The sequence below is a fragment of the Triplophysa dalaica genome, chromosome 3, assembly GCF_015846415.1.
Source record: "Triplophysa dalaica isolate WHDGS20190420 chromosome 3, ASM1584641v1, whole genome shotgun sequence".
Taxonomy (NCBI): Eukaryota; Metazoa; Chordata; class Actinopteri; order Cypriniformes; family Nemacheilidae; genus Triplophysa; species Triplophysa dalaica.
The window spans coordinates 2,605,739-2,627,523 of NC_079544.1; the positions used below are offsets into that span (position 1 = coordinate 2,605,739).

The 21,785-nt window shown below is 38.3% G+C and overlaps 1 protein-coding gene across 2 annotated transcripts; it reads left to right on the forward strand.

Moving 5' to 3' along the window:
• Positions 1-4,084: 4,084 nt before the first annotated feature.
• On the forward strand, positions 4,085-21,777 carry arhgef18a (rho/rac guanine nucleotide exchange factor (GEF) 18a). 2 transcript variants are annotated; one of them, XM_056743884.1, is made up of 20 exons: positions 4,085-4,285; positions 9,474-9,583; positions 9,937-10,035; positions 10,132-10,272; positions 10,392-10,642; positions 12,469-12,594; positions 12,713-12,830; positions 13,330-13,584; positions 14,376-14,452; positions 14,562-14,740; positions 15,831-15,892; positions 15,997-16,182; positions 16,257-16,397; positions 16,507-16,610; positions 16,705-16,758; positions 16,848-16,895; positions 18,274-18,741; positions 18,816-19,077; positions 19,218-19,319; positions 20,359-21,777. In XM_056743884.1, the coding sequence occupies exons 3-20, from the start codon at positions 9,945-9,947 to the stop codon at positions 20,502-20,504; spliced, it is 2,811 nt and encodes a 936-aa protein (XP_056599862.1). In that variant the 5' UTR covers positions 4,085-4,285; positions 9,474-9,583; positions 9,937-9,944; the 3' UTR covers positions 20,505-21,777. The 2 variants fall into 2 exon arrangements, with proteins under 2 accessions (XP_056599862.1, XP_056599861.1); XM_056743883.1 differs by lacking the exon at positions 9,474-9,583.
• The last annotated feature ends 8 nt before the right edge of the window (positions 21,778-21,785 follow it).

Here is a 21,785-nt window from a genome sequence, read left to right on the forward strand (position 1 = left end):
TTTTTTCCTCTTGGGCTCGTCAACACGGCATAATAGAAAAGGTGTTTTTGCGAGTGTGAATGCGAAACGTGAGAAAGTCTGAGCACGAGTGTCTGAAAAACTGCATTGCATTCACACAACATTTGTTAAACCGCACAGATTTGAAGTTAAATACACATGAAAGCTTCATGGTTTCAGCAATATCTAAAAGTCATTTGGACCAATAGTCAGGTCTACATGAAAAAACGAAATCTTTCTGAATGGTTAAAGCCATGCAGAGGAACTTGTCATCAGCAAGTGCTGTTTAAACATGATTGTTCACACAATTAAAAATTTCTGTCATCATTTATTCACCCTCATGTGCCTCAAAACCTGTGTATGACTCTTTCATCTGTGGAACACAAAAGAAGATATTTTGAGAAATGTGTTGTTGGGTTGCCAACTCAAGCAAACCAAGTGTTTTTTGTGGGTTGCAGAAGAAAGTCGTATGGGTTTGAAATGACACCAGAGGAAATGTTTTCAACATCTGCTATTTAATTATTCTCGTGATTTGAACATCTCCAGATCGTGCAGATTCTTAAATACGATGAGGTGTAGTTTTACACTCAATTGAGATCTTTATTTGTTGTTTCACCAAACATGACCACACATGTGACCCTGGATCACAAAACCAGTCTTAAGTAGTACAGGAACATTTTAAGCCAGCCAAAAATATGTTGTATGGGGCAAAATTATTGTTGGAAAAAAAATATAAGGACATAAAGTAAAGATCATGTTCCAGAGTTTTAAACGGTTGTATCTCAGCCAAATATTTTCCTATTCTAACAACCCATACATCAATTGAAATCTTATTTATTCAGCTTTCAGATGATAGATCTCAACTTCGACCCATAAAACTGGTTTTGTTGTTCAGGGTCAAAAATGTGCCTCACAAATGGAAAGACAGCTGAATCCGGTTTGTACCTCCAGTGATTCGTTACGGTTTAGTTTAGGTTTCATGCAAAGCCGTTAACACCATAGTAAACATGTCTATAAATAATCAATAGAGGGTGTTTAAAGCCCAGTCATCTCAATGGAGGCGAAAAGCACATTATTGCCACCACCTGTCATCACAATGTTCAGGGAAATTGGCCTGTTGTTGTCCTCTAAGGCAGGACTTCTTAATCCGCACCCAGGGTCTGTAACATAATTTGCTATAAATTGTAAAATCCCTCATTGTAACAAATGCAACAAATCTTTCTTGATGCTTATCTTTACATTCATAATGTTCCATTGGAAACTCCTGTCTACAGTTTTAGGATTTTTTAAAGTTTTTGCGCTCAATATAGCAACAACAAAAAAAAATAGGGACAGGTACTGGACTCTAAATGTACAATATAAAAAAATGTATAAATGTGGATTTTGGAACAGACCAAATGCAGATAGAAACTTCTAAATCTGAAAACACGTTCTGCTTTGAAATAAAGGGTTCTGTCTCTAATTCCAGCTATAATCTTGAAGACACACCAACAGTAGCTATAGCTGAAATAACATGCTAATGTTTATTGTTGTTATTAATATAATTTTAGCTGTTTGACATCCAAGGCTCAATGTGGCATATATAGAACTTAATTAATAAAATAAAAAAATAAAATAGGGATCAAATAAAGCTACTGCTGATTGGTCCTTTTTGTGCATTAAAAGTGCTGATGAAAGTCACAAATGAAACCCAATGAAACAAAATTAAACCAAACCTTTTAGTTTTCAAAAAAATACCCAAACATGTACAAAATGTAAAATGTACTATCACATAATGTAAATAAGTTATCAAAGAATAAGAACCTGTGGATAGTTCATCCAAAAATGAAAATTCTGCCATCATTTACTCACGCTCTTGTAATTTCTTAACTGTATAAATGACTTGTTCCAATGAACACAAAGAAAGATATTTGGAAGAATGTTAGTAACATTCAGTTCTGGGACATCATTGACTACCATAGTAGGAAGAATTAAATGGTAGTCAAAGGTGCCTGAGAGCTCTTTGATTTCCTAAATACTTCATATATCTCATTATGTCTTCATCAGAATAAAACATGAGGTGGACCATGTCCCAGAACTGACAATTGCTAACGTTCTTCCAGATATCATTCTCTGTGTTCATGGAACAAAGAAATTGAAACAAAACGGGGTGAGTAAACGATGACAGATTATTATTTTCTCAATTTCATAATTCCAAGGTGAGGTCATGTATTATTGCTGTATTTCAATCCACAAGTATAGCTGAGCTCATATATTTATAATTTGAGAAAAATACAAGATTGAGTTTGGTTTCACTATTGCCTATTTTATCAAAGCAACATAACAAATACATGTAAACCTTGAGAGTCCAAATGCAATCTGGCATATAACCCTCACATTAGTGGCATTAACATGTTTCAAATATAAATGTCTTTTTGTTTATTACTCTCAAACAGGTCGAAAGTATTTGGGTAAAATATATAATACAAATACTTTGATAAAGCTTTTATAAGGCTAGATCAAAGTAATTCTCTTTGAATATAAGCGTTAATGCGTAAATGATGTGCCACGAACAAAACTAAGCTTTTGCTGCCATCTGCTGTGCTGTGCGAGAAATATGTGAACACATTTACTGTAAACTATACTTTTTAGTCATCATTATAATCTTAAAAAATATATAGATACATATTGCTCAGCAAAAATTACGTCATCATAATTTTACATCTAAATTTTCAACGCCTGCTCTTTTCCTTAAAGAAGTAAACTACTCTTTCCATATTTTTCTTAGGCTGTTTTTGTATCATGACGATATTAAAATAATTTCCAACATTATTTTACCTGACACCGCACTGTTAATTCGCAAACAAATTTAATTATTTTATATAAAGTATTTAATTAAAGCTACAAATGCAAATCTAGTCGTGTTAGCTAAATAGCTTTTATTAGCGGTAACTAACAAAACATGATTAGGTCACATGAACTATGAGCAATTTAGTGCGTTTATTTAAACTGTTTAATGTTATTATATACAAATATTATTGTTTGTTCGTTCACGTTATGATAAATCTTTTGATTTAAAATGTACAAAGGCTATTCATGTTGAAATGTATATTAATAAATACCAGTGTTGGGTGTAACTAGTTACTCAGTAATAAGTTACTGTAATTTAATTACATTCCCCTTTGAAATGTAAAGTAAGGTAATAACTATTATTTTTCTGTAATTTAATTATAGTTTCTTATGATGTAATTAAACGAAATAATGTGTAATACGTATGTGTTTGCAATAGAAGAAATTACATCAAAATTTAAAGTCTAACTTTAAAATCTGTGCTTTAATGTATAATTCTCACATTTGTAAATATTAATACTACTTTATGTAGTTTTATATTATTTATTTGAATGAATTAAGAGTGCCTTTTCATGTCTATCCTTCAATCCATTAACGAATCAAGGTTGATGTAGGATATAGAAAGTCATTACTAATAAGTAATTAAACACTTTTTGGAGAGAGTCATGTGTACAGTACACTATTGAATATATCATTAGTTACTAGTAAATAATCGCTTTTCCAGCGGAACTTGCCCAACACTGATAAATACTGTATAGGCTTCTGTAAGTATTGTTCATTGTTAAACTAACTATAAGTGTAACTTTAAAGTGATACTTCACCCGAAAATGAAAGTTCTGTCATCATTGTTCCAAATCTGTATACATTTCTTTGTTTTGATAAACACAGAGAAAGATATTTGGAACAATGCACAACCAAACAAATCTTGACCCCCATTGACTCCCATAGTAGAAAATAATAGTTTTATTTTCTGTTGAACGCAAAATAAATCATTTTGAAGAATGTCGGACAGCAAACAGTTCTGGAACACTTTTGACTACCATTATTTTTTCCTACTATGTTAGTCAATGGGTCTCGAGATCTGTTTGGTTATGAGCTCCGTATACCATTCTCTCTATGCGTCAGAACAAAGAAATGTACAGTATACAGATTTGGAAAAACTCGAAGGTGAGTAAATGATGACAGAGAATGTTTGGGTGAAGTATCACTTTCAGTATAATGAAACATGAGCTTAGTGGATGAATGAGAGCAGTGCTCCCGCGAGTGAATGGAGATGCGCGTGTACGCGCGCACACAGAACTGCTCCACTCTCTATAGTCTTGTGTGCGCGTGCACTTGTTGTAACCGGTATGGTACGGATGCTACATTAAACAAACCAGGTCGATAAAAGTGGACAGACTTGTCACAAATAGTCACTAAAGGTTCCGGTGTGGAAATGATGTAATATTTCTTGAAACTGGTAAGTAGGAACATTGTAGCCAAAGTTTCTGCTTTGTGTTTACGCTTTCACCGAGGCCTTGCTATTTAATAGTTATTCGGCTTTGTATCGTACTAAACGTTGTTCAACGTTCCCAGTCGTTCGTTCTTTTGCTGTGTAGACGCGTATTTCGTATGTTTATCGCTACATTAGGAGGTTTTTATTGCGTATCATCATCATTCGTTTATCGTCGCGGTTGCTACGAAGAGAGAGCGAGTGAGTGACGTATGATGCATCAGAAAGTTTCGCTCCGCGTAATGTGAAATAAAACTTGTTGTTTTTAACCGCAGGTGTGTTGTGATGCTTTTATTGTTTTGTGAGGTGGTCAGTGCTGGAATTTGTCAAATAAATGTGTTTTACGCGCTGAGGAATGCGGGCTGTTTTATCGCGTGGCCGTTGCATTCCTCGCATTCTGCGTTCGATTCGTGACTGATTCGCTCGTGACCCGATGTCTTGCGCGTCTTCGCTGGTTTTAGATAAGACTGTTGTGGTTAGTTTGTGGTTAAGAGTTAAGTACTTCCAAGTGGCCATGACTGTTTTCCTGGGTTCTGGTTTGATATCAGACATTAAACCACACCGAGCGCAATCTACTGCTATCAAGTCACATGATGACGTGAGCTACTGTACTGCTTCATACATCAATTCGTGTTATTACATTGTGCTCCGTATGAAATCAAATCCTTTACGTGCGTCTTGTCAGTAATGGACATCTTCCTTTAAGTTGCTGTGTAATCTTCATCTTATCTCTTTTCCCGAAAGAAACAGGAGGGTTTCTTTATTTTATCAGCTTTGTTGATGTGAGAGGGGGAGGTTGGCATTCATGGTCAGCAGTCTGCAAGCCAGACGTTTTCCACTCGGTTACAGCACTAGTAAATCAGTTACAGCGTGTGTAAACACAACATTCTCGTTTTACAGACAATCTGTTCCATCATCACTCCACGCAAATGAGTTAAACCTAATAGCTTTTGTCAGGTTTAGTTTGTGAGAAACACAAATTTCACGCGTCTCCTGTTTGGTGTTGTATATCCAGAAAGGAAGCAGCAGGGCGGTTCGTTGTTTCTACCCCGTGCTTCAGACCGGGACAGCCTGCTTTTCTCGTTTGACAGATTAGCGTGAATCATAACCGTTCTTCAACCGTGCGCTGAGTTGAACTTTATCCAGCAGATGATTCATGGGAAGGCGCAGCCTGCAGAAGTTGTCACTCAGTGAGCATGGTTCAGTGAAACCGCCTGTAGGAAACAAACTTACATTACACAACCGAGTATTCCTGACTATGGTGGGTTTTCATGCATAGAGAAATTTGAGACGGCCGCCAAATTGATCACATTTAAAAAGGAAAGATACAGCTTAACGATTGTTTCCGAAAACATACGGTGCGTGCGGGGGGGGGGGGGGAGGGGTAGACTGAACCAAAGCACGTGCGCACCCATTGTCAACAAAACGCAGACATCAGTTTCACTCACCGCATGCGGTTCATGTCCCGCATCTTTTAGAGCTGGGACGGCTCCATATATCAGTTTCAAACTAACTCCAAATCCAGCGTTACATCCACCGTTCATGTAACATTCATCAACCATACGAATTCATTCGCATACGAATTACTCATTTGAACCGAGTCATTTAGACCATTTTACTTTCAGTAACTAGCGAATATAAGAGATCATTGAATAATTTAAGTGATTCACAGAGAATGCAAGATGTGAATGAGCTTTGATCATTTAGTAAGTCTGGTTAATTCAGTTGGCTATTGTGGGCTGAAAAATTAGCTGAATATGATAGAAGCTTTATTTGATTAAAAAAATATCTGTTTGGTTGAATAAAAATAATGTTGTATATTAATTCATAATTGTCATTTTCATCAAATATAATTAGAACTCTTAACATGTCAAAGTCACTTTGGTTATGCCACATAAAGGAACGGTAGGCCTACGTGTGTGAACAAGATCAGGATGGCACTACCTTTGCCACATTTTGAGCCAGGAAAAACCCTGGCAACACGTGGCTCTGCTCAGAGAGTTTTACTTTTAATCACAGAGGGCCCAAGTGCTTTCTTCTGTCTTTCCTCAGTGTGCAGCAGGATTTGTGGATGAAATGTGCATCCTAGTCTGTATCCTTCTCTTCAAAACAGTCATTTGTTGACATACACAGCGTGAGATGTTTGCTCTTCTGGTTCATGTACAGTATCATTTAGCCACAGTGTCCTGTGTTGTAGTCTTTCTGTATGAATGCACTGTTTGGATAGCAGGGCACACATTGTACTTTTAAGCATTGTTCGTGTATTAATAAGGTGTAACGTGTGCAGCTGGGGGACGGACTTTTAACAGCAGAGCTCTTTAAAGAAAGTTAAACTATAACCGCAGTACACAGTGGACATAAGTAACTGGGTTTCCTTTTACCCTGTTGGCAAAATGAACTGGGTTATTCTGAAGTAGTTCTGACACCCATAGTGTGAATTTGTGCATAAGAGTGTAAAGAGCTGTCATTTAGAAAAGATTTTTGTGGTTTTTAATTATTTGGACTACGAGTATATTAGTCTGAAAAGAGCTAACAGAGAATGTACTATAAATACATCACACAAATGTGAATATGGACTTTGGCAAAGTTTAATATGATCCTCAGATCATCCCATGAGGCGTTTTGGGAGGACAACAATGTATATTCCATGATGATTCATCAGCATCTGGTCTATGGTTTTTTTATTTCAAACACGGTCATATGCTGCTTAGGGTTTAAATAATGTCATGATCTATTTCTGCCTTCATCAATATTTTTCATTGGATTTCCTGTATATTATTTTGCATTGTCTGTATATATCTAGATATATCAATGTTGTTTTCTGTCATGTGTCAGTCTGCTCTTTAACCTCGTCCGACAAGAGTTTAGGAATCTGACAAACTTAAACCAGTTTGCTTGAGGAAAGAAAATTTGTTTCGTTTTTCTCGTGGAGAGCTAGAAAACACAGTACAAAATGATTCTGTGTCATAGTAGATTTCATGAAATTATTTGGGTAAATTGTACTTAATACAATTGTGTTGTTATTTTCTAACCACAATTTAAGTAAAAATTATTGGAAAAAAATCCTATAATATTGAGTGAATTCAACTTAATTTTATTATGTTCAACGCACTTAAACTTGTATAAACGATCTTTACTTAATTATTTTGTGATTGGAGTCATGAATTATTTTAGTTTATTTCACTAACTGATCTGTGAATTTAGAGTTCCCAGCATGCTTTGCATTAGACAACATTAGGAGAGTCATTTTTGTGAACAACTGTTACTTTATGTGCACAAGTTACAATAAAACTAAAGACTTGATAGTGTTTATTGTTCAGCTGTCTGGAAAAGTGGTGCTTGTGTTTAGGTTATGTGAGAGCGCATGAGGTGTGTTTTGTTCACTCAGTGAACAGTAATGGTGCTGATGCCAGTATTGTGAGACATCTCTCAGCTTACTTGTACATCAGATATGTTGTAAACAACGATAAATGTTAACTGAAGTAAAAAAGATCAAGAAGTTAACTCCAATACATAAATGAGTATTTCTTCTTGATTTTTTTAAGTTATCATATGGCGTGCTTAGATAGTTTAGGCACTTTTACTTGATTTATTCATGGCATATTGCATTAAAAATATTTTTGAAGTAAATATCTGTGTCATCTTTTACAGTGCAGTACAATAGCATTTTCTGGGTGTGTTAAGTAGCACCTTGTGTTAATCATTTCAGCTACGATCGATCGGCCGCAGATGTGTATAGGCTGATAATCACATTTTACGACTTGATCGGTACTCACTAAACTGAGCCGATCTCACAAACCGATCTATCCACGAGTGAGGATGTGCATGATGTGTGGAAACGTAAATTATTGGGTGCCACATTCATGTCATCAGCTGTGTGGAACTACTTTGTTGTTTCGAGAAACCATGAAACATTTGCATGCCATGGCATTGACCAAAATATTTAATGCGACAAACCTGTTTAGGCACTAAACAGAGACAACTTTCACAATAACAAAGACAACTTTCAGTGTCGATTACATCAAGCTTGAAGTATCTGATATCACGATGACAAGAGATCGGTACTCTGTATCGGCTTTAAAAATCGTGATGAGAGCATCCCTACCGGAGATTGCAAATGATTGCAATGATTCAGACACATATAAAGATCCTCAACCTGCATAGATATTTGATACAGTCACACAGGGGTCATTCAAACTTACTGTAAATGTGTATACACGTGAGCCTCCTCTGATATTCGACAGCTTAACAATTTATGCAAACCTAAACATTTAGTCACCCACACATGACCTCGTTTCTTTACTCTCTCAACCAAATCCAAGAAAAACAACTCTTGTTTTGGATTTTCTGGTTACAATGGGAGGTAATTGTGTTCACCTTTTCAGGACCCAAAAGCATAATAAAATTAAACACAACCATATTTTAAGTGTCATTTAGGTTTGACGAACATCACAGTGTTATAGACTCAAAGGTGATACATTTGTTACATTGATGGATACGCAATTGCTAAATAAGAAGTTTCACTTCAGAATACAGAGTCACTTGGATTTCTTCACTGATGAGTGTACAATCTTTAAAAAATAGTGCTGCAAAAGGTTCTTCAGATTATAAAAATGTAAGAAAGAGATGGTTCTTTAAAGAGCATTTGACTGAATGGTTCTTTGTGGAACTAAAATGGTTCTTCCATGGCATCGCCGTGAAGAACCTTTTAAGCACCTTATGAGTGAACTGTATTTGCTTTTTGCTTCTTTCCCATGTTGAGCACTATATAAGGATGTAACATGAGGGCATTTTAATATAAAATTGTTAGTGAGCAGTTAAAGAAAAAAAAGTCATCAACAGTTTGTAAATGTTTGGGTAAAATGTGTTACTAAATACACTAATACACTCTTAAAAATAAAGGTGCTCAGAAGGTTCTTTACAACAATGCCCTAGAAGGTTCTTTAAAGAATCATCTCTTTCTTATGATCTTATAATCTTAAGAACCTTTCTTAAGAACCAACCTTCTTTACGGAGCCAAAAGGTTCTTCAATGGCATCAAAGAACCTTTTAAGGCAGATTTTTTAAGAGTGTACTCAACGACTTGAGGATGAAACACTTTTTCTATAAGCAGACGCTGTAGCTAACTATCTGTTGTCATGCTCACGTCTGACAGAGACATGTATTCATCCTCGTGGCTACAGTGCGACATATCAGACATGACCTTCTCACAGCACAGATAAGCTTCCAGCCTTTCACCTTCTCTGCTTATCGCTGCGGCAACAGGTCAGTGCTCTGGTATTCTGGGTGGGAAGGGAACTGTGAAAGTCAAGAATTTGAGTTTCTATGATAAAATACTTTCTACTCCTGTGTATTATTAAGTATCCCGACCTGCCGCATAGTGACATTGACTCAACGGATGATGAGAGTTTGGGGCGGGGCTTATTATCAATGCAATACAGTGGAAGAAACCTGTTTAAAAACAATATTTTTCTTGGTCATATATGCTGTAGAAACACTTATTCACCCCTCATGGATTTTTTAAGAGGAAGCCAAGTGTCAATCCATCATCACTTTGTTTGGCTAATGATTAAGAATCCAAACAGTCTTGACTGTGTGGTTTTGCGGTTGTGTTTCAGAACTAAAGATGGATGAAACGGATGCTGTCCGTGCCAAACCAGCGCCAGAGGACTCTAACGTACTGCCCACATATACAGCCGACGGCATTAACATTGACGGTACATTAACCTCACTTGGCCATGTGACTACTGTATCTTCAGAGGTCTTATTCAGTTGATGTTGATGTGATGTCTATTTACTGCTCTTCAACACAGATGGACGTTATAATGCCCTGCGTGAAGATCTGGAGGCGGACGCACGAGATTTTGAAGCTCCCACCTGGAGTTTAACCGTTGACCAGCAGTATTTTACAACCTTTTCCAAAGATGTTTCTAAAAGACAAGACGTCATTCACGGTAGGCGGTGTGGTTTTATTTTCATGATAGTGAACTCGGAGGTGTCTACACAAGATTGCATCCATGAGTTTGATAATAAGGCCTCTTCTAAACAAACAAACATATGATCATCGTGACAGAACTAATCCAGACCGAGATAAATCACGTGCGGACGTTAAAGCTGGTCTTGGGCGTTTACGTGCGGGAGGTGCGCGAGACCCTGCAGCTGGACGAGACTCGGATGGAAAGGCTCTTCCCGCAGGTGGAAAACCTGCTACAGATTCACCAGTTCTTCCTCAACCGCCTTAAACAACGACGCATCGAATCCATGGAAGCAGGCAGCGGTCAGAATTACTGCATCCACAGAATCGGAGACATCCTCGTTGAACAGGTGTGTGGTTTCATTTCACAGAACACTTCACTTTTCTTTCATTGTGTGAACATTCACCTTCAGCCATACATGTGTTTGATGGTGTTCTGCTGCTTACTATATCTGTGTCCCATGGTTTTGATTTTCTTTTCTGTATAACTGTCACTTATATTTAATGTGCTTTAATTGACCTTTGAAACCACATTCCCGTGAGCTGAGCTAAGCAGCAGGTGCTCGCTCTTATGAATAGATGGATTGTGTTTCACTTTTCAAGTGCTTTAGCTTTAGTTCATTCTTTGGTTATTATTGTTTCGGTTCTTTTTGACAGAAGTCAAATATTTGGATTTATATGCGCTTTAAACTTTTTAATCCTTGAGAGCCTGAAGGGAAAATATGTCCTTTTCACACATTTTGTTCTTTTGACTTAACACAAAGGGGGGCACGGTGGCTTAGTGGTTAGCACGTTCGCCTCACACCTCCAGAGTTGGGGGTTCGATTCCCGCCTCCGACTTGTGTGTGTGGAGTTTGCATGTTCTCCCCGTGCCTTGGGGGTTTCCTCCGGGTACTCCGGTTTCCTCCCCTGGTCCAAAGACATGCATGGTAGGTTGATTGGCATCTCTGGAAAAATTGTCTGTAGGGTGTGAATGAGTGAGTGAATGAGTGAGTGTGTGTGCCCTGCGATGGGTTGGCACTCCATCCAGGGTGTATCCTGCCTTGATGCCCGATGACTCCTGAGATAGGCGCAGGCTCCCCGTGACCCGAGGTAGTTCGGATAAAGCGGTAGAAAATGGATGGATGGATGGACTTAACACAATGTCGTATGTGCAAGGTCCGTTTTTTTTCAGAAAACAACTGTCTTGAAATAAAATAAGGGTTTTCCCCATTACTGTGTGTTGTGAGTTTGTAAATAGATTTTAAATAGACAAAATAAAAAAACGGAGATACGTTTTTTCAGATTTTTTTTCAGACATTCTCAAAAACCTAAAGAATGAAAGAATCTAGCCCTTCAGACATGAAGAATATACAGTAGTTCATGCAAAAAAAGTATTTTTAGTGTCAGTCATGTACATAGTTTTCATTCAGGAGCCTTCTTTTGACACCAGATCTCCAGGCATATTTTTGCACTTTTCACTCCATTCACTCAAATAAATGCATACAAACACAAATGCATACACTATAGCGGTAACCTATAGCTGCTGAGAGGCTAAGCAGCAGGGGTAATTACCGTTGACGTGTTCAATGCCTTTAAATCTTCACAAGATGTGACCCCGGGTTATCTTTACTCTAAACCCGGCTATTAACTCCGCGTAATCGAAGGTTTCACACTTGTAATTTTAAAGTTAGGTAATCTCCGCATTTTACCTGAGGTTATGAAACACCGCTCCGAAGCAGGGTTAGCACTGCTTTTGAAGGCTTAACCCTGCATTACGGTGCCAAACGTGTGAAGTGCAATAACAGCCAAAAAGGATTTGCAAAAGCATATTTTTGTCCCAGATGCGGAACAATGATGCATTTAGTTATTTAAAGCGACCACGCACTATTTTTAATCCGTCAGTTTGAAGATGCAGTATTTATCCAATCATGACTGTTGACACTGCAAATATGCAAATGAGAATGTTAACCCAGGGTTAGTTTTGTACAGTGTGAAACCGCAGGTTATCTCTTAAACCCTGTTGAATTACAAGCAGTGTGAAACGTGAAACATATAACCCAGGATTCTATTTACCCGGGGTTTAGAATGACCCGGGGTTAACCATTTCAAGTGTAAAAAGACCTTTATTGAACTTTTGCTAATGTTATTGAATGGTTTTCACTTTTAGCAGCTTCTGGTCGCTGTGTTTGTGTAGTTTTCAGGTGAATTGAGAGAGCAGTTGCGATACTGTTATGGCGTATTCTGCAGTCATCACACTGATGCAGTCAACTGTTATAAAGAGCTCATGCAAAACAGCAAGAAGTTCCAGAGTTATATCACAGTAAGAATCAACTCAGACTTTTTGATGTCCCTTGTTGAAACATGATGGAGTCACAATTGCATTTGATACATAAACAAGTCATTAAGATGTCTCAGTAGTGCATTCTTTCTGTTCTCAGAAATTAAGGCAGCTGTCCATCATACGGCGACTAGGAATACCAGAGGGTATTCTTCTTATAACCCAACGAATCACCAAGTATCCTGTGCTTGTTGAACGTGTCATTAAATACACAGAAGGTATGTTTTTCCATCTTTTTAGGTGTTAAGCCACGAAGTGGCGTAGACACCTATTGCTTCCGTAAGTGTTCTTAATATTATTCTGATATTTTACACTTATTATATTAAACACTTTTGTTTAGCGACACGAAATTTGGTATTCATCACCACCGGCCTCAATTTGCTGACAGTGCCACCTAGTGGTCAAAAGTTATAAGCAGTTTTCTTTGTTCTTACTACTTTGCCAGTGTTTTTGAAAGTGAGCGTCTGATATGACAAATATTTCTCTCTTGGCCGTGGTTGGGCTTGACCCCATTATTGCTGCTTGCAGCTATATTTGACTTCATATTTCTTAGGATCTACAGAACTTTTGGTTTAATATTTTGTCTTTCTATTTCCCTTCGGTACATTTTTGTTGTTTTGGCTCAAAAACAGTTTGTGTTTATGGTAAATGCCTACAAGCACACAAAATATAGAGATGCATATTAACAAATGACCTGTAATATTACTAATATTTCAGTTGACTCCGAGGAGCACAGGGACCTGGTCCGCGGTCTGGAGCTCCTGAAAGAAACCATAGCTCAAGTAAATACACATGTGGACGAGTTTGAGAAAGCATTGAGACTGAGGGACCTGAGCAGTAGGCTGGAGCCCAAATCTCTGGTGAAGATGGCCCAGGGCCGAGTGTTTCGCAGAGAGGACATGTTACAGAGCAACAGGAAGCTGCTTTACGAGGGAATACTCACCTGGAGATCAACATCTAACAAAAGCAAAGGTGTGCCACTGGTATCTGTTTGCTTGGCTTTCTTGCTTCTCAAATAGACCTTCTTCACAAGATGTAAACCTGGTCAAGAAGCCCCTTTGGTTTCATTTTTTCACAGTACATATAATTCAATCTTAAAGGTATCCATTAACATTTCAATTTAGTTAATAATATTCTTTTGGTTGTATTTTATTAGAATGTGTGTGTAAAGTAAAAAAAAACTGAATCAGGAAGTTCTTCTAGACCAGCGTTGAAGCAGTGTTGTTTGGGTCTTCTGAACTTGTCTATAATATGAATGATAATGCTAATTAATTGAAGGCTAAGCCACACCTTTCAAACGTTACTGACCAATTTCATTTTGCAAATAAATTTTTCGTCTTTATAGTTTTCACCATGTTGCTTGATCATGTTTAATCTATTTAAGAACGTGCTTATTTCTGAAGGTGTTAGTAATGTAAGTTACAGGAACAACTGTGTTGGTTGGTGATTCATCAAATGCAAATCCATAGGCACCACTCCTTTGAGAGCCCAAAACGGCGCAGGCACACAAAATTCATATTTTGGTGATATCATAATTGTTTATTTTCGTACAAAAAACTAAACAGTTTTTAAAACTTAACCGGCTATAAAAGTAACCAATGGTTTTTTTAGATGTTCTGTGTCTTTTATTGTCTTTTATATCGCTTGTTGCTCCCTAACTCTATGTAAGTCGCTTTGGATAAAAGCGTCTGCTAAATGTAAATGTAAATGTATTGTTTATATATTGACTATATTGATATTTACATTTGTTGACATTCTCTCAGACGTTCTTGTCCTGCTGTTATCTGATGTTTTGCTTCTATTACTGGAGAAAGATCAGCGACTTTCATTTCCCTCTCTGGTGAGTTGTGACAAAAGAGTGTTTGATGTGTGTTAATCATACACACTTGTTGTGATCGTACCTGTTGCTGTATCATTCACATTCATCTGTCCAACACGTGTTTCTGTAGGACAAGCAGCCTGCGGTCATCTCGCTTCGGAAGCTCATCGTCCGTGAGGCGGCTCACAACGAAAAGACTCTGTTACTGATCACAGCCTCCTCTGACACTCCAGAGATGTACGAGTTTCGCACTTCCTCTAGAGAGGTGCGCAAAGCTTGGGCAGACCGAATCTGGAAAGCTGTGGAGTGGTGCGTTTCATAGAATCACATTTACAGTGTCATTTAATACTGAATCCATTCCATTCCATTTTCTACCGCTTTTCCAAACTACCTCGGGTCACGGGGAGCCTGCGCCTATCTCAGGAGTCATCGGGCATCAAGGCAGGATACACCCTGGATGGAGTGCCAACCCATCGCAGAATACTGAATCCTTTAAAATTTAATATTTAAAGTTGCACTAGAGAGGTCAAATGAAATGGCAAAAGATTGAAAGACGTCAGCTTTCAGATGGCATACTATACAGATATAAAGGAGGAAGTATATTTATTATAGTGGTGGGCATAGATTAATTTTTTTAATCTAGACTAATCTATATTCATTTTGGAATTAATCTAAATTAATCTAGATTAAAATGGCTCATTTGAATTCTGCCGAAGGCATTCAGAATATGTGTGCTACCCAAATAATGACTAAAAGTAAGTCTTTGAGAACGGGTTTCTCAAGCCAGGTGGCGCATTAGACCAGGGGCTCATCTCCTGTTTCCAAAATGCATCACAAACTGCTTGAGAAAGCTGTTCTACTATGATAATTTGTGATGAAAATTAAATTATGTTCAATAACATGAACTTGTGTTTACTTCCTTATTAGCTAATGGATGGTTTGCGTTTAGGTGGTACTTGAGACTGGAAGAGCTCCTACAGTAAACCAATTCCACATAGCACAAGGTGCAAACAACCTTAGTCTTGTCAAGGTTTCCATTGGGAAGCTTCTTCAAAATAAAATTTCCCTGAAGCAAACCCGGCGGCTTCATAGCTGCATCCATGTTAGCACGTCACGTTTGATGTGGTAATTTCACAGTAACGTTATGTTGTGTTCAGACCAAACGCGAATGGCGCGTCAAGCGCGAGGGATTAATATGCTAAATCAATGCACAATGCCGATAAGAGTCTCAAGTTAACGCAGCACGTTAACACCGATAACGGCCCAACACTAATCTATTATAATAAAAATGTATACACGTTGTCCTCAAGTTCTGTCTAAATGGATCAGATTAAAATGTGTATGTATCAGGCTGTTTTTGAACTTTTCTGAAGTTTCATGTTTTCATCTTGTGTTCCAGCTGTCCAGAAGAACAGGTGGAGGAACCAGAAGAACTATCTGAGAGAATCAGGGACTTTGCACGTATGACAACTTTTGTGTCACAATCTATGAATCTATAATTCTCATTAGCAAAGAGCTGGTGTCATATCTGTGTGTGTTTACTTTTAATTGTGTTTTCCGAGCAGAGGATCTGTACATGAGGGATGCTGTTATAGAACACTGCCTCAAAGAGAAGCATCGCTTATTTGTCAGCATCACACCCTGTGTGACAGATTTAGAAGAGTTCTCATCATCTGAGGGCCGTCTCCTGTGTGGTTATGCAGTGGAGCCCCAGCAGGGGGAGCAACTGCTCTCCAGAGCCCTGAAGGATGGTGAGACTTGTTTCGTAGGAAAGAAAATTCATATTCGAGTCAAAATGCTAAATATTAAAATGTTTTTCTTTCAGTGGGGCTCTTACAGCAGTTGCTGTTAGAACGTGAGATGGACCAATGTTCATCCACTACTGAGGGAGTGGATCTGATGCCACTGCCCAAGAGACCTGGTAGCTTTGCAGGTTTTGTTGGCGATTCCTACATGCAACAAGGAAGTAAGGGCAAATCTGCAGTTTCCTGTGCTATACTTTTTTATTTCATACTTTATACGTGGTGTTGTATTATTTCAAATCTTGCTGTTGTTGACTGGTGGACTTTTTGCAGATGGTGCTGGGAGTTTAGAGAAGAGAATAAGTGACAGTATCCAGCGAAATCACTCAGATCCTCAGCTCAGAGTGCTTTATCCTGAGGGAGGTCTGGAGCTGTCGGTGAGCACATCACACCTATCACTGTCATATAGATTTAGTTGTTCTTATTTGTGGTTGTGCTGGTGTAAGCCCAGGTCTTGCCTTTACACATTAGGCAGATGAGGAGATGAATCTACAGAGCAGGACAGACCGTTTTCCTAAAGCAGAGGTGAGAGATACTGTTAGTTCATCAATGTTTTACTTATCTTGCTTGAAGCATTTTCAATGTTTTAACGTTATCTGTTTGTATCTCTGCAGCTTTATGAAACTGTAACTAGTCTATCACAGAAGCTTTGCAGCCTACAGGTAAAGCTAAATAAAGTATTTTTGGGAAAAAAGATTGATGATAGTATATAGAGGAAAAATCATTTTCACCATTATCCAATTTCTTCACAAACTCTGTTCTTTTTATCGATTTTCAATTTCAATTTTGTCTTACAACAACTATTCAAGCAAAATAATTTTCCGTCACTAAAATAATTATTGTGTCTTCACTGTCTTATTCTATCTCTGAAGGATTGTCTTATTTCTTCTTGTTATAAATCCGCAGGGCACCCATTTACAGCAGCCTTCCTTTCCTTTTTTCTGTTGAATTCACTGTTGATTTTGTTATTCAAATTTTAACATGTTGTTTTCAAAGTCAATGCATAGACATGTTTTGCTCGCAACGTCATACGTCAATTAAAACTTTTGATAGTTTTGGAGCTTTGGTGTGCCAGCTTTGTATATATTTTTCATGTGATTTGTTTTTGGTCGAGCAACCATTTCAAGTGGAAGTGCGTGCTTTTGCTGTGCTTTGCTGCTGAAGCACCTAACCCAGCTCCTCGGGAAGAGATTTGGGTTAATGCAGATCTCAACCTGAGAACTTCCAGGAGTATTGGCGTGGCAGTGGTGCGGGAGCGAGCTCTCTGGCTGGGCTTTCGGACAGAGAGATAATGGACTTCTTGGACACAAGTTAATACAAAGACATGTGTGGTGTGAAAATAAACTAATTTCCTGTACAATCAGCGAATTGGCACACATGCTCATTACACCCCTATGTTTTCTCCCCAATTAGTCGGGCATTACCGTCTGCAGTTTGCTGTAAAACCACCACTTTTTTAAACTATTTGTTAAAGAGTGCATAACTAGGCAATTTTAAGATCATACTTTTGTTTAGGGAGTGTCCAACAACAATTTTATGTACATAGATGTAAAAACACTATTATTTTGTAATAATAGCCAGTTATTATATTACCTTACTTCTTGGCTGACTCTCAAATGATTTGTTCGGTGATTCATCTGTCTAATCCCCTCCTTTCCACTAGCCTAGTCTGATGTGATTGTTCAGATGATCTAGTCTGCTGTGATTGGTCTACAGTGAATGAGGCTCACGAGCTACTTTGTTTTGGGGAGAAGAGTGAAGTTTTCACAGGCAGACCTAGTGAAACGTAGGCCGGGACTATATGTAGTGACGTAAATCTGTGGCGGTCCGCGAATCAGACTAGGGACGAGTCTTTTGCGTGATTCAGAGCCGACTCCCTTTTTTCCACGCCAATAACTCTATTATTCATTCACCTTCGGATTAAAACTTGATTCTCAATTTAAATTCACTGGTCTTACACTTGAATACTCTTGTCTTGCTCCACTGTCACCTACATTCATGCAAATATTTCATTGTCTTTGTTTTCTGTCCTTTCTTCAGTCTGTCGTGTCGCAGTTAGAAAGCCACATCGTTGTCCAGCGCACCATTAACGAGGAGCTGATGTCCCGGCCCCGGGTCAACACTCTCCTGGAAAAGGAAAAACAACGAAACTTGGAAAAGCAGCGGGAAGAGCTGGCTAACTTCCAGCGACTTCAGAGTCAGCACAGGCAGGAGCAGACACAGTGGGAGCAGGAGAGAGAGATGCAGAGGATTCAGATGGAGAACAGAGAGAAAGAGCTGAGAGAGAGAGAACTGGTGTGCAACAAGCAGGACATGCAGCTGGCCGAGGAGAGACGAGAGCTGGACACATGCAGAGAGCAATACCAGCAGGACCTGGAGAGACTCCGAGACTCCATGCGTGCTGTGGAGAAAGAGAAAGAAAAGCTGGAACAGATGCAGAAGAAATTCAAGAAGAATGAGAATGTGTCCAACACTGGAAACTTTACTCTGGAGAATGAACAGATCCAGGTTTGTGATTAAAGAATGTACTGGTCTTCTGTAATGTGTCCTTTTGGTTTAAAGGTTTTTGGTTTCCTCTCCAGATACCTCCTCCATACCCCAAACTGAATGTAGTTTCCTTCGGCTTTGAGGAGACGGCACCCCTGGTACCACCACGTAGAGAGAGCATCACTACCCTGCCTGTCAAGACAGATCCAGTCCCCATCCACCTCATCAGCACCACCAACCAAACATACAAAGGCAATCCCGTCCAACAGCAGATCCCCACAAAACTGGCTGCACAGCCGAAAGGCAAAGACAAACACAGCAAGCACAGGAACTCACACCAACGCACCCACAGTGCAGGTAGTAACTGATATTAGACCTCTATCTGTCGGTCAATACACAGTGGAATTTCTGAGCTCATGTTGTTTTGTGTGTTATATTGGGCTATGTGTAAGTTGTGAGTGCTTTTCACTCTTTTAAATGTATTTTCATACTTTTAGCTGGCATAGAGGTATCTCAAATCCTACCCATCAAAGTAACTGGAATTGATGGAGGCAGTTTAAGAGCCACAGGATCCTTCAGTCCCCACCGGCTCAATCCAGGTAAAAGCTACTGAATGACTTCAGGTTATATACAGCATCAAGAGGGCACTGGCACCTGCATTGTTCTTAGAAGGGAAGTTTTCAGATGTCTCTGGGTCAAACCAGGCACTAGCTCTTAAGGCATTATGTCAATCAAGTACGACAATGTTTAACGTTGCTTCCTCAACCGTCCAGCAGCTGTGCAAAATTTAATTCCAGGCACAGTGCAGCAGTTCATTCATTTGTTTTTTTGGGAGTGTGAATGTTGGTAAGGACAACTTGTCTCAGTTATGTGATTAAATTGCCCACTGCTCATTCTATAGAACATGGGACTGCACAAAGTTCTTACCACTTCTTAAGCGATCAGCAAACATCTGATCGTCAAGGGGAAGGAAGACCCAGCCTTATCCATATTAATGGACCAAGTTAATGGACACTGTGAAGGTCCTTTAAAAACTCAAGCAGTTACTCCTTTAGGATAGGTAATCATGTGTTTGACCATCTTTAAGTAAGCCCTTCTACCAGCGCTCCATATGTGTGCCGTCCCATTGGTCTTCCCCTTGGAAGGCCTAGGACACTATGGCTGGGAACCCTCACCCTGTTATAGGGTCCATCCCAGGGGTTTAACATATCCGTTTGGATGTGGTCTCCACAGTCTTCTTCAAGGTGAGGGAGAACATCTCCCAGATTTTTTCATGTTGGGTGGCTTACTATTTTTGAGAACGCCACAGTCTATAGCCTTTTGTGGTGCTTGCTCCAACCATATGAGCAGAAAGACACATTACTCTTTAAGATGAAAGGTTGCATCAGGACTGAGCGCTCGTGACAAGATGCAGAGTAACTTTCCCATCTTTGCGCTGATCGAAAACAACTTACACTCACATATCTCAAAATATGTTGATTGTTTTGTCTCAAGATGCACACAGTTATGTTTTTTTAAATATGTTTATTTTAAACACCTTAAAGACCCTAATTTAACTAAATCCTAGTCCTGGTTTAAGATAATCTTGTCTGGGAAACCGGTCCTATAAGTAAATGTTTTGTTGTGATGTTTCTGCAGATATGTTTATTCATCCAGAGAAGATCTTCAGCTCTGTGTCCTCTCATTCAAACACAAGCAGGAAGCCTCACAACACAAACACAACACAGCCAGAACACCGTAAAGCCAAAGATCATGAAAATACAGATGACATTTTATTCTTCTAGTGTCTCTTGTGTTTCAGATGGACAGTGATCACTGTTTCACTAACATGATCTGAACAGACATGTAATATGATATGAGATACTGTGTAACATACATTTAACAAGTAATGAAATCATTCAGATTTTAGTCATAGTTGTAAAAAGTTGTAGTTGTTTTAATTGTGATTTTAATCATTTTTAATCCAAGAAAAAATTAAGTATAGTTGATAGAGATGTGGAAGAACAGTTTTAATCTCTGTTAACCCTTAACAGACAGATTAGCGGAGTGTAAAGGGTGAAATCATTAGTGAAAGGACAGTCAGGAGTTATTTACAAGTTAAAATCTCTCCAGTGATCATTACAGAACAGTTTGTGTCTAATATTAAATGATCATTTATGTAAATATCTGTTTTATTGACTATTTATTGTGATAAATATTCAGGGTTATTTGTCTCTGTCAAGAAAGTCTTAATGTACTTTATTGACTCTTGACTGGAAAGTGATGTTATCAGGACATTTATAACAATGTGTCATATTAATACTGTACAATTCTAGTGAAGTGTCAGTTTATTGGAGATTTATCTCCAGTTTCCACATGTTTTTAATGGATATTATTACTCCTCAACTCAACTCAACTCAACTTTATTTATATAGCGCTTTTTACAATTTTCATTGTTACAAAGCAGCTGTACATGAGACACATTTAATACAAGTATGAATTCTAAAGCAGCCCCCCCGGCCAGGCAGATAGTGCAAAACAATATGCAAACGGTGGTGAGGAACCCAAAACTCCCATCGAGAAAAAAAACCTCAGGGGAACCCAGGCCCAACCAGGGGATTCCAGTTCCCCTCTGGCAAAAGCTGCTGCCTCTGCACAAGCTCATCAGTGCTTGCACAACAAGGCTTAATAAAAATATAAAAATTAAAGATTATCATTAACAATCTAATAGCATTTGAAATGCTAAATTATGTCATTAATATTATGGAGGTGTAGTGTATGCAAGATTAAAAAGATGAGTCTTTAGTCTAGATTTAAACAAACTCCTGTCAATTGAAAAAAATGTTTATGGAGCAAATATTTTGTTTCTGTTTATGAAAGATGTATTTTTATGAATTTCTATGAGTATATGTCAGAATTCTGTTTCAAACATTTATTGCATATTTCATCTGCATCTGATGCTGTCTTAAAATGAACCTGTACATTGTAAATATATCATTGTTTGGAAGAAGTAAACTTGTACTATGTAGTGCTTGTTTTTTTTGTAATAAACTTCTATAATCTGCTGTTATCAAAATATTTTTTAG